The sequence below is a fragment of the Zootoca vivipara genome, chromosome 13 (genome assembly GCF_965207765.1).
Source record: "Zootoca vivipara chromosome 13, rZooViv2.hap1.1, whole genome shotgun sequence".
Classification (NCBI taxonomy): Eukaryota; Metazoa; Chordata; class Lepidosauria; order Squamata; family Lacertidae; genus Zootoca; species Zootoca vivipara.
The window spans coordinates 45527655-45544672 of record NC_142596.1 but is presented as its reverse complement, the minus strand read 5'-3'; the positions used below and the strand labels follow the sequence as shown (position 1 = coordinate 45544672).

Genomic DNA, 17018 nt, shown 5'->3' with positions numbered 1-17018 from the left:
GAACGCCCAGGAGGGCCTGGAAGGCATCAGGCAGAGAGACGGAGAACATAGAATGGTGGTGGCTGGCAAAGCCCAAGAGAAAGAAATGGCAGAGCCTTTGTCCCCTGTCTTAGCTCCAGCCAACCACTGAGGACTTGTGCCTGCCTGCTGTCTGCGATGCTCCCTACTAGCCATGGGTGTGGAGGCAGGAGGGCTTTGCAGCCTGGGGAGGCTGAGGTTTGTTCTGGCTGCTCAATATTTTTTCTGTTGGGGTTTGTTGGTAGAGATTATCCCCACCCACTCCCTCCCTGATAGGCGCAGTGGATGTCCCCAAGCAGAAAGCGTCACTTCAGAAATATAGGCACTGGTAGATGTATGAATGAAAACCTCTTTGGCAGCCTTCCATCCCTTGTTCAGAAATGACTGTTGATACCTTAATAGAGCCAAGTCACAGGTATGTTGGGAAGCTTCTTTAAGCTTAAAAGCCTTGCAGTGCCTTTTAAAAGATCCTTGTGAACGAGAATCTCTTTTTAAAAAATATATATGAATAAATCTGGATGTCATTGATGACTGCCTTCCTCTGGGCTTGGGCAACCAGGGTTGGAAAAAAAAGTTTATGAATGAGATAGCAGCAAGCGGCAGCTTCGAAGAGGACATCAGCCCTTGCCCTACTGAAGTTTGGTGGTTCCAGTCCTGCTTGTTACTAACCTCGCCTTGTAAAATACACATGGGGCTCCTCAGATCCTAAATGCTGCCTGGGGGAAAACTGCCAACTATTTACAGCCCTGCTTGAAAGAACTAATGAAGGCGGGTCAGTGATTAATTCCTCCCATCAAACTAGCAGTGTTGACTAATCAAGTACAAAACTAATGCATTTTCAGGAAGGCGCCTAGCTCAGTGATGGAGCACATGCCTTCCAGGGGAGGAAAGGTCACAGGTACAACCTCTGGCATCTCCAGGTAGGACAAGCAGAGACTTGCTGCCTGAAACCCTAGAGAGCTGCTGCCAGTCAATACTGCAGACAATACTGAGCTAGGTGCACTAATAAGACAGGTTCCCATCTCCCTAAGATGGAGTGAAAGCTTCCTATTTGTGTGTGTGTGTGTGTTACGTATTGGTTCTGGGTGCATCTTATACCTCTACTTGCCTTATTTTTCTCGTTCCTTGTTTGTCTCCTCCAAGAGCTCTTTGATGCAATTTGCCGGGGGGGGGGGGCTCCCTCAATTGTTCAGCAAACACCCAATTCCAAGCTACTTTTGAAACCCCGTGCTCATTTGCTCAGACCAATCCCTCCTCCTGCCACTGAGAGATTTGCCTTCTTGAGAAATGTTGCTTACCTTTCCAAGAAGGGGTGGTTTGGAAGATGAATTGCCTTTGCCTTTGGACGGCCTTTGCCTTCTAAACCAGGGGTAGCCAGCAGGGTTGCTATAGATCTTGTCAACCCTGACTACTGGCCGTGCTCGAAGGGGCTGGTGGGAGTTGGAGGCGGAAAACATCGGGAGGGCACCGCCTTGGCTATCCCTGCTTTGAATCATGTGCAGCACAAGGCAGGGCCCTTTGTCTTTGCATGGTTAGTGGTGAGTATGGAGCTTCAAAAGTTTTGCAAAGTGTGCTTTCATGTTTTGTTGATCCAGGTGTTTTCATTCCATTCATCAATGTTTGGTGCTAATAGAACCAAAGCTGTTTCCTCCTTGCCATATATTGTTTGAAAACGTTGAAAATGCACAAGGGCTTTGTTTTGAGGTTTGAACTTCCTGCTCTCGAGGCTTAGTTTGCTTCCAGTTCTTGCTTGAAACTCGGCCTCCTGTTACTGGTACCCTGTTGTCTAAAGATTCCCATTTGCCTTCCTGTAAGTTGTTAGATAAATTTGCAGCTTGTACCTTTGCCAGGAATCACTGCTTGGATTGTGGCGTGACCTCAGAACTGCGCCTCATGAGAGAGAGAGAGAAGATCATACAAATGTTAACAATCATTGTGCATCTATTCATAGGGAAAAGGCTTCCTGTGTTTTAATGCTCAGAATGCAAGGTGTTTGAGGATAGACCTCTGGTGCTTGAGGGGAACGAAATATTTCCACCCTATTGAGTCACAGAGACACCCACATTGATCTGATTCATTATTATTTGGATTGATATTCTTCCCTATCCTGAGAGCTTAACGTACTTGTGAGCCTGTGGCTCTTCCAAAATAAGACCAGGCAAGTGAATTGCACGTTTTCAAAACAAAGCAGTTGCTCTTGAAGGCATGGGTTTTTAAGGTAGAAAACAAATGCTTCCCCCCCCCCTTATGGGTCACTGACTGGTATGCTTTGGGGGGTAGAAGTGTGAGTTGTGATTTTCTTGTTCATTCCCAATTTTATGTGGCTTATTCTGATGAGAAACTGGCTCATTTTGGATGATCCAATCAACATTTACGCTGCCCCTTTCCTTACATTTTCAAAGCACATCCTGTACATCAGATAACAGCCTGAAAGGTAGGCCACTAATAGCACCCCAAAGTTAATGATGTGGTTGTGATGCTGAAAGTCGTGTACCTTAGGCAACCTAGTGAGTTGTGTGGTTGTTTTCGAATTTCTTACCCACCTTTCACCATAAGAACCCCAGACGGATTGCAGCAAAATAAAAATGCAATATTGAAACCAGTGCAAACAATTTACAAACGGGGAGGGGGGGGGAGCCAATAAGGCAGATGCAGAAGATTCATTTGGATAAATCAGAGCCCAATCTTGCGGATCTGGGAAAAAGCAGAATATTTGCAAGAAGTCTGAAGCAACAGGTCGCTGTTGCTTCAAGTATGACCAAGGGAAAGGCATCCTAATATAATAATAATAATAATAATTATTATTTTTAAAAAAATTGGATTCCTGCATATAAGACTACTTTTTAACCCAGGAAAATCTTCTCAAAAGTCGGTGGTCGTCTTATACGCCATGTTTTCAGGTCACTAAATCTTAGAGCTAGACCCACGGAAGATCTCTTGGCACAGTTGGCATCACCATTTTGCCCAAACTGAATTGAGGTGGCAAAGTTCCAAAGTTGGCAGCCCTATTATTATCAGTGCTTTTTTCTATTAAAAAAAAGTTTAGGGGTACTCTCATTTTCCTACTCATATTGAAATACTGCCCCTCAATGAGGCCAAACTTAGATTCACAAAATGTTTAGGGGTATGTGTCCCCCTGTGCCCCCCCCCGAAAAAAGCACTGGTTGTTATTGTTGTTGTTGTTGTTGCCACCAAGTTTAAAGAGCCCAATCATTGTGGGGAGGGCAGCCTTAATTATCTGACTGCACTTCCCCAGAGCCCAGCGCCTTCCCATTTGCAGAGAAGGTTGCATTAGTGGAGATTATATATATATATATATGAGTTGCAACTTGAGCGCAGATGTTTGTTGAACCTTTTCAAAGTTCAGGCCTGCCAGGCCTCCTGGAACTCTCTGTCCAAATTACCGTAACAGCCTAGTTCTGGGGACCGAGGGGTTTGGTTTTGGATACTCTGCGATTTATTTGCCTGCTCTGTGTGGTGCGTCCAGAGCTAGCAAGCATCCTCTCGAGTAATGTTGAAAAGACAACTCGGCAATCAGCAGGAATGCGGAGGCCCCCAAGGGACTTCTTCCCTTTCTATGATTTTTAAGAAAAAGGAAAGCAGAGAGGCAAGAAGCCATTTTGGCTCCCTTCCCCTCCTTTCCAAGCTCAAGCCAACCAACATTGCTCTTGCAAATTCTGTGCTGCTCTGGAAAACGTGTTAACATTCATGGGCCGGCTGGCCACCAACAGCCCTGCTTCCCTCTTGGGTGCTCAAACGCATGAGGCCTTCAACTTAGCAGGTGGCATGTGTGTGTTTTGCTAGGAAGGTGATATCTGTATGGGAGTTCTGTGCTAAGAAAAGCTAAATTCTGTAATTTTATTAACCCAGTGCAAGTTTAAAATGACACAGTCCTCTCTCCACTCACTCACTCACTCTCCCACCCACTTACTTGGTTACTGTTTTGCATGATTTTATTTCCATTTCAATAGCCAAGGGAGAGAACAAGTAGGTGTGCAATGGGCAGTACAGTAGTTCTACCCCTGACCACTGGAATCCCTGCTCTGCCTCCCTGTTTGGCTTCTAAGATTTCAGCAAGTGCTGCCCAACAGAAAGTGCTTAACACGTCTTCTCAGCCACGAGGGTGGGAAGCTTGCTTGCATTCTCCCCCCCCCCAAAAAAAAATTCTCAGGAAGCTGAATTTCTTGCCTTCTGCACTCCCATGGGATTGTGGCCTGTGCACAACCCCCTGCTCACGGTGGAGATGCAAAGCATGAAGAGTTGAGGCTGAAACTTGTTGTTTTATTAACCACCGCAAACTTTCCACTAGGCTTCCTGAGAGCAGCAGACTGCACAGCTGCTCCCCTAGGGGGAGTAAGAATTTTCTCCAGAAAACGACTAGACATGGAAGCAGTTGCAGATTTAGGAAGGGAGTGTGGTTGTTTCTTTTAGATTCTTGACATGGCACATGTGACTGGCTGAGTTACTTATTTTATTCATTCGATTTCTTGCCTGGCTTTAGCCATGAGGTCCCAGGACGGCTTGCAGTATAATCATAGGTATTTTAAAAAGTAGAACAGATAACAATGATCAAGAATAAGCAAAACGGTTCCACAGAACAGAAATAAGGTGGGTGCTAAAAATACACACCTCCCTGGGTAGCTCAGTTGGTTAGAGCGTGGTGCCGATAATGCCAAGGCTGCCGTTTCGATCCCTGTACGAGACAGCTGCATATTCCTGCGTCACAGGGAGTTGGACTAGATGATCCTCAGGGTCCCTTCCAATTCTACGATTCCAAGTATCGGGAGCCAGGGTGAAGAGGTGCATCACTGTGAGCACCTTGAACTGGGCCCAGAAACAAACTGGCAACCAGTTAAGTGTGGGCAGAAGAGCTAGGAACAGTTTGTGGGCGAGTAACTTGAGTAACTTATCATTTAGCAAACCTGCTTTGTTCTCCTTTAGTCAAGCTCAACTTCTGTATCCAAAATAGATTCTCAATAGCCTCAGGTGAGGGAGAAGCAGAACAGCCTCTTCCTGTGACTCTGGCAGTATTGCATTTTTGGGCTACCTCTGAGCATATTTGGTGTTCTTCAGTTGTCCCTTGATGGTGGTGGTGGTGATTTAATTTACCCCTCTCGCCAGCGGCCAGCCTGCTCCAGCTGATCTCATGGCCTCTTGAAGCAACATGGTGATTTCCCCCATATCGACCAATATCTATCTATCTGTCAGCCACCGTGAACTAATGTACAGTGATGCTTTTTGTGCTCCCGAGGTCTTCCTAAACTACATGTTTGTTTGACTGCTTCAGAGAAACTGTGGTTTTTAAAAGGATGGTATTTTCTGGCAGGCCCAGGTGCTGTTTCCTGTTGCCGATATTTTTTTATAAAATAATAATAATAATAGATTTTGCATCTCTCTTCAAGTAATGTTGGCAAAGTTTCCATTGACCCATCATTGCTGAAATACCCCCTTCTTCAGTCACAAATCACTTGGAATAAGGACTGAGGATCTTAAATCTAGGGAGTGTCTTCCTCCAGGTAGGGCTGGGGGAGGGCCTCTGCCAGTCAGTGCAGACAATACTGGGCAAGATGGACCCAGTGATTTCCCCACTTGTTCTTGCAGGGGCTCAAGTTTGTCTTCTAATTTCTCCAGAGATCCCTGTTGTCTTGTGCAGGGTTGAAAGGCAGCAGCAATTTCTGTCTTGTCCTGGGTTCATTGCTATTTCTGTTCTGCTTCCACTGAAACTTACATCGTTGTCTCACTATGCAAGGATTTACATAATTAATTTTGATGTATTTCGGTGGAAGGGACATGTCAAAAACTTACGTATGCAGAAAATAAGCATGCAATTACAAAGGGAAACATAAAGTGAAAATCAAGTATAGTCAGAATACATTGAATTTAATGTCAGGTGGGATTGCCAAAGTCTTTTTTTATTGCCCCCCCCCCCCAAACAGCACATAAACCTGAATGCACCTAAGTTAAATGCACATAAGTTTCAGGCTTACTGTAACATAATTTTTTACCATAATTATTTTAGTTTGCAAACTAAACCCCCTGCCCTGACAATAGCAAATGCCACTTGTAGTTGCTTGCATGATTACCATTCGTGACCTTGCACAAATTGCGGGAATTTCCATTTGCGATGGAATTTCCCAAGATTCCTAATCTTAGGTCAGGGTCAGTGGGTGCTTGCAATACGGAAAGGCCTCCATTTACTTTCTCATTCTTCCTCAAACTTGGTGCCCCCTTGCACATTTGTACAGGGGCCAGAGCTCAGTGGCAGAGCAAATCCTTGCATGCAGAAGGGTCCCAGGTTCAAGCCCTGGCAACTCCAGTTGTTGTTCTTCCTTCCTTTGTTTTTTAAAGGATCCAGTAGCAGGTGGATGGAGTGAGAAAACTTTTGCTGGAGCTACTGCCAGTTAGTGAGATCATTAAGCAACCCAAACCATTATTGTGCGCCCTGAGTATTGGGCAGCTGCAGCGGTGGGCTAAATGCCTCTGGTAAAGCACCAGACTCAGTCTCGGGCTTCATATCTTTAAAAAAGGGCCTCAGGTAGCAGATCATGGGAGAGACCTTCCCCTGCCCTGAGAACAACCCACCCGCCTTGCCCCAAAGAGCCACTGTCAGTCAGAGTAGACAGCACTGGTTTGATTAGATATGAGGGACCTTCAGGTGTCCATATGCCGTTCCCTGCAAAACATGACTTACTTTTCAGTGAAGGAAAATAAGCGTTCATTCTGTTGAAGAAATACTATTGAACGAATCTCCACTTCAGTAGTTTTTATTTCTGTTAGGCAACTCTCCCCCATGATCCTTCTGGTGACAACGTTTTCAGTTTCATGCATTTCATGTGCCTTGCTATTCTCCATCTCTTTATTGCTTTTATGGCTCATAACTGGGGATGCGCAGGCAGATGTAGGAGGAGCTCATGGCTACAAAAAGTAAGGATTGATTACTGTACTTGTCGGGGGGGGGGAGTAAGCCTGTTTCTTGTGCCAAATCTTCATAGGGAGGATGTCAGTATCTTAAAATAATATGTGGCTAGGAGTATTTAAGGATAAACTGGGTGCTCAGACACTGCATTGCTTTAAACTGCCCCCCGCCCACTTCAAACTCTTTTTATAAAGACTCATAGACAAGCCTTCCCCAAGCTGGTGTCCTCCCAGATGCTACAACTCCCATCAGCCCCAACGCGACCTGTCAACTGGGCAGATGGGAGTTGTAGTCCAAAACACAAGGAGGGCATCGGGTTGGAGAAGGCTGTTGTGGCAGAGCCTGGAAGACATGTGTGGCACCACCATGGTCACATGCCTGGTTGTGGCGTAGAGTCAGTTCCCATGTGTATGCCTGCCTGCCCAGCTCATTAGACTGCAGTCTAGTTGCATCACGTTCAGGGGTAACATTCCAGAGGCAGCTCATATTTGCAAAAGTCACATATAGCCCCAAATGACTTTTTTAAAAAACAACAACCTGGCTACTAGCTGGCATGGGTTGGGGGGAGGCCGTCCCTATGTTTCTGCTGCCTTGCCTCACTCCTCCACCAACAGGAGGAGAGAAGAAGGATGGAGGGAAGCAGAGAGAGTTGCAGGCAGAAGAAAAAGGCTGGAATTGATCTGGAACGGAGCTGTAGCCAAGCACCAGTTAAATTTGTGTGGAATGCGACTCGACTATAGAGAATTGCATTGTGATGCCCTCCAGGGTGGCACTTTTGCATTTGATACGCTTCCTGTAAAAAGTTGGTCCTGAAAAATTGTTGGTTCTGAAAACATAACTTGCAGGCAACCACTGAACCCCAACAACTTCCTAGCAAGCTCACCAAGCCTTTTCCCTCACCTCCTTTGCAGCCTTCGTCTCCTTTGCTTCCTGCTGGCAAGTGGTGGCACTTGCCTCCCAGCTTTGACTGCCAGTTTCCCTACAGACCGGACCCGCAACCTCGTGAGCTTCACGTTAACCTCACTTGTTCTCTGACATTGTGCTCTGTTTTATCGCCTTTCCCAACATCTAAACTTGGGATTCATTGAGATGTTCGGTATTGACTGAGATGCAGCTTGTGTGTAGGTTTTCTTGAAACAAGAGATGCTTGGAAAGCCCCTGGCTGGTTATTATATCACATGCAAGGTGAAATAGAGGCACCATAAAATATATACTGGGCTTGTCGCTTCCTCTTAGATAAGAATTAGCTGTGACTTCATCCTAAATGAGGAAGGCTTTTGTGCAATTCAGAATCGAGCATTGACGTGCACAAGGACAAAATTTCGCTCCTGCATCTCTTTTTGTGGCTTTCTGGGTCAGCCACACCTGCTGCAGATGAGCGTTTTGCACTTTTGCAGAACTGTGAAACCAGGCAAAGTGTGGTTCCTTTGAAAATCTCTCTGAAATTTAATCCATTTCTGAATATGTAAAGTGAAGTACAGTAGTAAGGAAGTATTTAATTGCAACTCTCTGATTCCTCTTCCTCTCCCCCACCCTACCCAATTATGTGCTCTTTTAAAGCTCCTTTTCTCAGCCCATTTGTCGTGAGTTCTGGGATTCAGACCATACCCAAAAACAAATACATATTTTCTTAAGAAAAAGAACAAGCGCCACTGTCTATAACTGCACCGCAGAGTTTATTCCAATCTGGGATAGTTTAGAGTCTGGGTTGGCTTTCGTAAACCACCAGGCGCCATTGAGCATATCCTCTGAGTTAATACCTCTACAATGGTTTTGGCTTTTATATATATATATATATATATATATATATATATATATATATATATATATAAAAAAGAAAGCATATTTTTTTTTGCAAGTTGTTGATATATGAATAAACAATGCCTTAATAGGGAGCAGATTCGCCAGGGTCTGCCTAGTCCACAAGCCTGGAGCCATGGCGCTTCTTTGTGAAGCATTCCTGGGTGGGTTGGGCAGGATGCAGAGAACCAGGGAAGCAGTTCTTGTGATCTCTGAACAATCATATTCTGTGCAACACAAAACACGTGGTGTGGGTCTGCATCTCTGAAATGGCTGGTTTTCTCATGGGTTTTATCTAAAAACATCTGCCATGAAACCTTTCAAGTCACTGGAGCAGAATGAAGTGACCTTCCTGATCATGCTTTAGCATCTCCCATGCTCAGTTCGTGCTTGCAGGTTTGGCATTTACCAACTTGTAAAGCCCTGCTTTACTTTTAGCTAGGCATACTTAAGAACGTGAGAGCCTCTTGGATCAGGTCAAAGACCCACCTAGCATCCTGTTCTCACAGGGGCCAGCCATTGCTTCTGGGAAGCCCAGGAGCAGAATCTGAGCTTAATAGCACTCTCCCCAATTCCCCCATTGATAGTTTTATCCTCCATGGAAAGGTACTTTATTTTGTCTGTCCCGATTCTTCCAGCATTCAGCAGGTATCCATGAGTTCTAGAGTTATATGAGAGGAAGAAGAGCCTTTCTCTCTGCGTTTTCTCCATACCATGCATAATAAGAAAACGCCTTCTCCTAAATTGAATCAAAGTGCTTTTAAGAAGGACCTAAAACTTGTTCCTGGCTCTATTGCCTAGGCCATTGCCGTGACGAGGGCATGTCAAAGGATGGCCACATTGGCTGGCTGCCCTGCAATCACCAGATTTTTTCTTTCTAATGAAGACATAGCAAAACTTGAACATATGTATTCTGCAAGATAGCGCTGGGGCTAAGTGGGAAGTGAAGGGTCAAAAGAATCTATTGTATAAGGTAGCTTCCTATGTGCTTATGTGTGTGGCATCACACTGGCACAAGTGGTTGAATTGACTGGCTGAAGATATCTTGCTGGCTGTGATTGCAAATCTAATCCTTTCCATCCGCTTGTTCATTTCAGTGCGGTGTTTGTAGAATGCTTTGCAGGAAGTAGATTGTGTCCGTTGGTCGGATTGGCCCCATCTCTCCCATTCTGCCAACCCTAGTTGCTATTAGTATTGCTATTAATGAACGTGGTGCTTTACAAACTGCAAGCGGGCAGGTCGCTGCTGCAAGGAGCTGGCAATCCGAAACGCTGCTCGACTCCATCGCTTATATTAATGGCTCCAGGAAGGGTGCGGTGAGGGGTGGGGGAGTGTGAACCAACAGACTCCTGCTGCTCCTCACTACCTCCCAGTGGTCCCTGAAAGAGCTGGTGTTCTCAATTCCTTGAAGTATTCAAAAGCCAGAGGAGCAAGGACTGCCTTACAGTTCATGCCCATGTTGCTGGCAGGGCACCTGCATCTCAGTCTACAAAGGACGGGGGATATCCCTTGGCACAGATTCCTCGTAGAGCAGCTGTAAACTATGGAGGAAGTGGAGACGGAGTCACAAGTCTGGATGAGGCGTGATGTGCTCCTCCCCTCCCCACCCACCCCCTCTTATGAAAATAGCAACTTGGGCATGCTTCGTAGAAGCCTTCTCTGACCTGGTGCCCTCCAGATGTTTGGAACTATAACTTGTTAGTCGGATTGGGAAGTGGGAAGTGACGAAGACAGGATGTTTGTGTTACTGTGTTTTCCTGAAGTGGGACTACAGTGGTACCTCGGTTTACAAACACAATTGGTTCCGGAAGTCTGTACTTAACCTCAAGCGTACTTAACCTGAAGCGAATTTTCCCATTGAAATACAGTGGTGCCTCGCTAGACGAATTTAATTCATTCCACGGGTCTTTTCTTATAACGAAAAATTCGTCTAGCGAATCCCATAGGAATGCACTGAATTTTTTTGAATTTTTTTTTTTGCCCATAGGAACGCATTAATTGAATTTCAATGCATTCCTATGGGAAACCGTGATTCACTAGACGAATTTTTCATAAAACGAATTCGTCTAGCAAGGCAACCTCCGCTCGAAAAATCCTTTCATTAAGCGGAAATTTCGTTAAGCAGGGCATTCGTTAAGCGAGGCACCACTGTAATGGAAAGTGGATTAATCCGTTCCAGACAGGTCCATGGAGTACTTAAACTGAAAATACTCAAACCGAGGCGTACTTAAACCGAGGCATGACTGTATTGTCCTTTGTTCTTTCTCTTTGCTGTCTGATGCTAGAGAGAGAGGGAGCCATGTTGCAGTGCTCCGTGTGTGTGTGTTTATATGTAAATAAATGTAGATTAGCCAAATGCTGTGCTACTGAGTTCTGTTACAAAATTGCGCACACTCTGTGGATCTGTAAGTGTGCTGATATCTCCAAGGCATCAGTCACTGTGATGTTGGGGCTGGAGGAAGCTTGTGAAGCTCCCGAATGATCTACCAGGAGGGAGAGAACATGCCAGCCGGGCTTGTGTCTCTACCAGGGTCCTACTCGAGAGTAGGAGATCCTGACATAACTCCCATAAGCCCCAGCCAGCACAGTCTTGCCCACATGCTTTTCAGGCATGTATTCATAGTCCCATGACCTACAAATGAGTTTAAAAAGAAGACTCAGCAGCTGACATTACCAGGAACCCGAGTCCTGTACCCTGTGCTACAGTATCTTGTTCTCTGGAATCGCAGGAGTTGCACAAGCTCGGTCATCTCATCATGTTTCCTGGTCATTTTGGCTCCAGGCAGCTAATCATTGTTAAGATACTCCTGTGCCATTCCTTTGGGACTCCTCAAGGGGATCCAACAAGCTGCATTCAGCAGGATATGCCTGTAACTTACCTGAATGCACAACACTGCCTTGTAGGGAGGCAAATAGCTTTTTATTGTATTTAGCCATAAGCAAGGGGCAGGCTGCGGGCTGTATGTGGCTCTGCAAGGAGTTCACGTTCCTCTCTCCCTAGGCCATGCCCCATCCTGGCCCTGCTGCGTGCTCCCCTGGACTGAGTCTGCCTGTGGGAATGCATCCTTTAATTGTGCTAATGCCTCTTCCTTACCTGGATGGAGGACAGAGCGGGCCTGTGTGTGGCTTCTATGGCTGGAATGCAAGCTACTGTGCAAGAACCGCTTCTGTTGCTGCACTCACCTTTGCACCTAGCTGCACCCTATTGTCTTCAGCCCCACCCACCACCGGCATGTAGCTCCCAGAAGTCTACCCATAAGGGAACGTGACCCTTGGTCTTAAAGATGTCCCCCTCCCCAGTTGGTGCTGGTGCCCATTGGAACTGGGAGGTGGGAGCCCAACAGTTGGTGGCGCCAGAGCCGATGGCAGACAAAGCCAGCACATTCTAGTTCTGCCCCCGTCCTCTCCCCCCCCCACAGAGTTCTATATACATGGGTATGAAAGAGGAGGGAGCTGGGGGGCGGGGACTGGCTAAGGATGGTGGGGCAGTGCCCCATTTGCCTGAATGGACCACCCAGCACCTGGATAGGCTATTTCGGTGAAACACTGGTCCTAGTGAATGCTGGAAGTCACTAGGGGTGCCAATGAAGCAAAACATTATCTTACACCAAGTCCAGACTCTCAGTCTATCCAGCCCAGTTTCTACAGGGTCACAGGCAGAGGGAGGCCACATTTTCCATCACCAGCTGCTCCTCATCCTTTTCAACTTGAGATGCTTCCATGAATGGAACCTGGGGCCTTCATGCAGAGCTCTGAGCTGCCAAGATATTCGGAGTGCACTTTGGGAGCTCCCACAACTAGCCACTGTTGGGAGGCACAATGCAGGGTTGGAAACTCCCCCAACTGAACAGGTGTCAATTTGGGACTCCAGCAGAGCATTGGACAAAGAAGAAGAAGAAGAGGAGGAGTTTGAACTTGATATCCTGCCTTTCACTCCCCTTAAGGAGTCTCAAAGTGGCTAACAATCTCCTTTCCCTTCCTTCCCCACAACAAACACTCTGTGAGGTGAGTGAGGCTGAGAGACTTCAGAGAAGTGTGACTAGCCCAAGGTCACCCAGCAGCTGCATGTGGAGGAGCATGGAAGCGAACCCGGTTCACCAGATTATGAGTCCTACACCACACTGGTTGCTTTCATATCCCATAGCCCTACCCAAGGAGCTGAGTTGGCATATATAGTTCTCCCATTTCATAAAGTGAAATGCACTTTGTAAAAATAATTTTCCTTCATTTCACACACCCCCAGCCCCCGTTCAGTGTTAAGTGGCAGGGGTGGCCCTGTTTCTTAAAGGGCCACCTCTCATCTTTTTTAAAAAGGAAAAGGAAAAAGGTCATGTTGGTAAAAGGATGCGCCTCAAGTGTACACCTAAAGAAACATGAAAGTGTGAATGCAGCTTACATCTGTTTCCACACACAATTGACTTGTGTCGCCTGCCAAGGACATGCTGGTGGGTGAGCCAGGCTTTGCTGCTGTGTAACGTGTGGAATGGATTTAAATGTGGCAGCCTCTGAGGTTTCACAGCTAGGCTGCCCAGCTCCAATCTTTGGGCATTCCTCCTGTTTGCTTGTACCTCTTCCTGGTCGGTAGGCTCAGGGATGAATGAGCAGCCTTCGTACCCAAGAATGGGAGCTTCCATTTGCTTCAATTGAAGGCTGTAGTTTGGGAAAGAACCAGACGTCTCCCAGAGTCTTTTCAAGCTCTGCTCAAGGGAATCCTGGAATTCCTTGGAAATTTTCTCATGTCAATCTGCATAATGGGTTCTTTCAGCGCTGTTTCCATTTATCACTCTTCATTTTCCTGTTTAAGGGGATCAACAAGTTTGTTCAAGGAAAATAAAATGGGGAGTCACACACTTAAATAAGCCACAAGTACTGTTTATCCAGGCATTTGATGACTGAAGGACACTGTTCCTGGCAACCCTGAGATCACTGGCTCAGAGAATGATTCTAACTGCTTTTAGAATGCTTTTAAAAAGTGTTTTGTAATTAAAGCGTTTGCCCCTCGCCTCCCTGGGCTCCTCTGGGAGGAAGGGCAGGATATCAGTTGAATAAACAAGAAATAAATAAAATTACTTTGAAATCCAATAAATCTGTGGCACCTTTCTCAGCAAGGGGAGGGGGGGTTTCTGCTGATCCACACATCCCTCTTTGCTTTTGTGGAGGAGGTTAAGAAGGCAGAGCAATAGCTTGAAGTGCCACAGGGAATGGGATTTACAATATCTGTGGCTTTGCTTCTGCGGAGGAAGGGAACTGTAGCACAGTGGGTAGGAGAGAGCATCTGCTCTGCATGCAGGTGTCTGTTCAACCCCCAGCATCTCCAGGTAGGGCTGGTAAAGATTCCCTGCCTGAAGCTCCGGAGAAATGGTCCAGGTCAGGGTCAGGTAGCTCCCCATTTTCCTCTCAGTTCATGAGGGGTAGGGAGCATTGTGTTTCATTAACTAGTCTACCCTGCAGGGCTAGTGAGAGCACTTTGGAGATAAGAGATGGGCAGCACGAGCGAATGGGGTATGTCGCCGTCTCCTGCAAAATGTAGAGGGTTCCATGTCAGATGGTGATATGGAAAGGGTTTTTTCCCTGGAGGGGGAAAAAAACACCCCAATGTACTAAATCAGTGTTGTGAGCTTTCAGCCTTTTCTCAGCGAAAATCACATCTTTTCCCATTTCTTTAGTAGGTTAGATTCATTTCACGGAGGAAGAGGAGAGGTCTCTCCACATTTGTTAACCGTGACTTCTCTGTAGAACCTCCAGGTTCAGAGACAGCCTGCCTCTTGGCTACCAGTTGCTGGGGAGCAATGGCAGGAGAGGTGTGTTAGCTTCAAGCCCTTCCTAGAGGCACCTGGTTGGCCAGTCCAGGCAACAGGGGGCTGGAACTTTTTGGTCTGCTCAAGCTGCAGGGCTCCTGAATGAAACCTTCATGTTGTCCAGGGGCAGTGTCTCTCCCAGTGGATGCGTACAACAGGGGGTGTTCTCTTTCCTTCCCTGTCCTGCTTTCAGGCTTCCTAGAGGCATTTGCCTACCCCACTGCAGGGAGCAGGATGATGCCACTAGATGGATCACTGGGCTCTTCAGATGTATCCCTTAATTTACCCTAACAAAGCACTGAACCTCATGCAACATTTCATGGCTTTCTCTTGTTCCTGTTGGCCAATGTAGCTTAGTTTTTCTCATTCCAGCTGATGGCATCGGTCCACAACACATCCATTGTCCCTGTCCTTCTGTGAGGAAGTGCTTTTGCATTTCTGGCCAGCTTCCCTCTGTGTAAACTCTTGCTTTCTCTCCCTTGCAGGTTTTGCCGTCGCCCAGTGCATCAACCAGCCCAACCCCTCGCCGCTTTCATCTCCATCCCCTTCGTCCAGCGGGAGCACCGGGCACTGTGACTCCGCCGCCAGCTCCACATCAATTCCTTCCATGGTCCAGAGCCCGTCAGGTATTGAAGCCTCTTGCTCTTAGCTCCTGTAGGCTGTTTTATTAACTCTGCTTGAACCCACCTGCAGGTTTTTTAAGAGACTTCCTAATCTAAATATTTTATCTCCTGTTCGTTAAACTTGTTTTGGAAAGGGCACCCGGGTGGGGGGGGGGGAGTCCATACAAAACTGGGGGAGAAATTATACGAGATTTTGTTTTCCCCGGTTGTGGCTTCAGTCCTGCAAGTCAGGCAGGTGGGGGTGAGCTGGCAGACCATTCTGCACCACTCTCTTGGTTCAAATTGTATGAGACAACAATATTGCTTGCGGCAGGATCCTGCGTTAAAACGCTTTGTGCTAATGCTTTACTTCTTTGCCTGCTGGAGCTCAGACCATTCCAGAATCCACACTCCCCTGACTGAAAATCCTATTCCTACGATCCCAGATAACTTAAGATCTGGCACGGCTGCTCAGCAGTAAGACAAAGGTGCTCTGCACATGCTTAAAGGCACTGTGTGTTATTTCACACATTCCTCGACACTGAGAACAAGTTGGACTCCTGGTTGCAATAATCCTGCTTGCAAGTCCTGCTGCAATAATAAAGCCGGGGGGGGGGGTCAAATTGATCCTTCTGTCCTTTGGCACTTGTGTTTATTTCCTGGTTCTATTTCCATTGAAGTGATCTGACTGCTTAATCTAACTGTTTGTGCATGGGGGTGGAAACTAAATTTCAAGGTCATCTTTTAAGGAATGGTCATGGTGCCAAACAAGATGCCCACCCTAGATATAGTTCAGGGGTGGAGAACCTACAACCCTCCAAATGATGTTGAACTGCAGCTCCCATAATCCCTGATTATGTTGGCTGGGGCTAATGAGTCCAAAAATACCTTGTGGTGGGGGCACAGGTTCCCCATCCTTGCTTTTTAAGGAATTGAGTGTTGTTGGCTACCAAGGACAACTGCAAAATATTTAAACAATTTTTTTTAAAAAAATCCTTCCAGTAGCACCTTAGAGACCAACTAAGTTTGTCATACCGGTAGGTATGAGCTTTCGTGTGCATGCACACTTCTTCAGATACCAAATATTGCTTCATTCACTTCTTCAGATACCAAATATTGCTTCATTCACTTCTTCAGATACCAAATATTGCTTCATTCCTCATATATGGTAACCTTTCCATTTTGTGTGTGTAGTTTTAACAGCCTGATCTTAGATGCAAGTCCTGCTGTAGAAATTTTGAATTGTTCTATCCTCCTTTTTCCTTCTCTTCCCCTCCCATGAGTAACTTCTTTTGCAGGGATACTTGCATAAAACCTCCACACGCAGCTCGCCCGTGCCATAGTGAGCACACCTGTATTTCATGCCTATCATAAACTCTGGAAAAGTACCGACTTGTCAAAAGCAAATGCTGGCCTGCCTTCATACAAATGCATTTGCTGACAGGCTATTGATCTTCTGTTGAGATTTCCAAGGAAGAAGAACGAAGTGATTCTGTGTTTTTTTCCCCTGCCCTAGGTACTTTCACCTTTGTGCAGAAGTTCCTCCTCCCACCCTAGCTTTATTCTCCCCACACACACTAGATAGACGGCACTGATTTGGACTGCCAGTGGGGTGTTTGCTCCACCACATGTTTCGCCTAGCTGTGTGGGTCTTAATTCAATTAAAGCCCCCAGATGGGCAAAAAAAGGAGTGGAGTCAGCTGTTGCTTGTTGTTAAAATCTATTTCCAGCAATTACTGGCAGCTCTGTGTGACATTAGCAGTCTTTAAACACACGGCTAACAGTTTAAATTCTAAAAAGCGGAGTACGTATAGTACCATTGGGAAATGAAAGCTCTGCCTTCAGAGGGATTGATTTATTAAAGAACTTGGATGCCTTGGAAAA

General features: G+C 46.3%; 1 protein-coding gene across 3 annotated transcripts in view; it reads left to right on the top strand.

Moving 5' to 3' along the window:
- The window catches only part of CLEC16A (C-type lectin domain containing 16A), a 97944-nt gene that overhangs the window by 66119 nt on the left and 14807 nt on the right, over window positions 1-17018 (top strand). For all 3 annotated transcript variants that reach the window (XR_009558548.2, XM_035132319.3, XM_035132315.3), the window contains exon 22: window positions 15018-15158. Coding sequence is in view for 2 of the 3 variants with exons in the window: in XM_035132319.3 (XP_034988210.1) it covers window positions 15018-15158 (141 nt within the window). In the remaining variant the exon portion in view is untranslated. The remainder of the gene's footprint in view (window positions 1-15017; window positions 15159-17018) is intronic.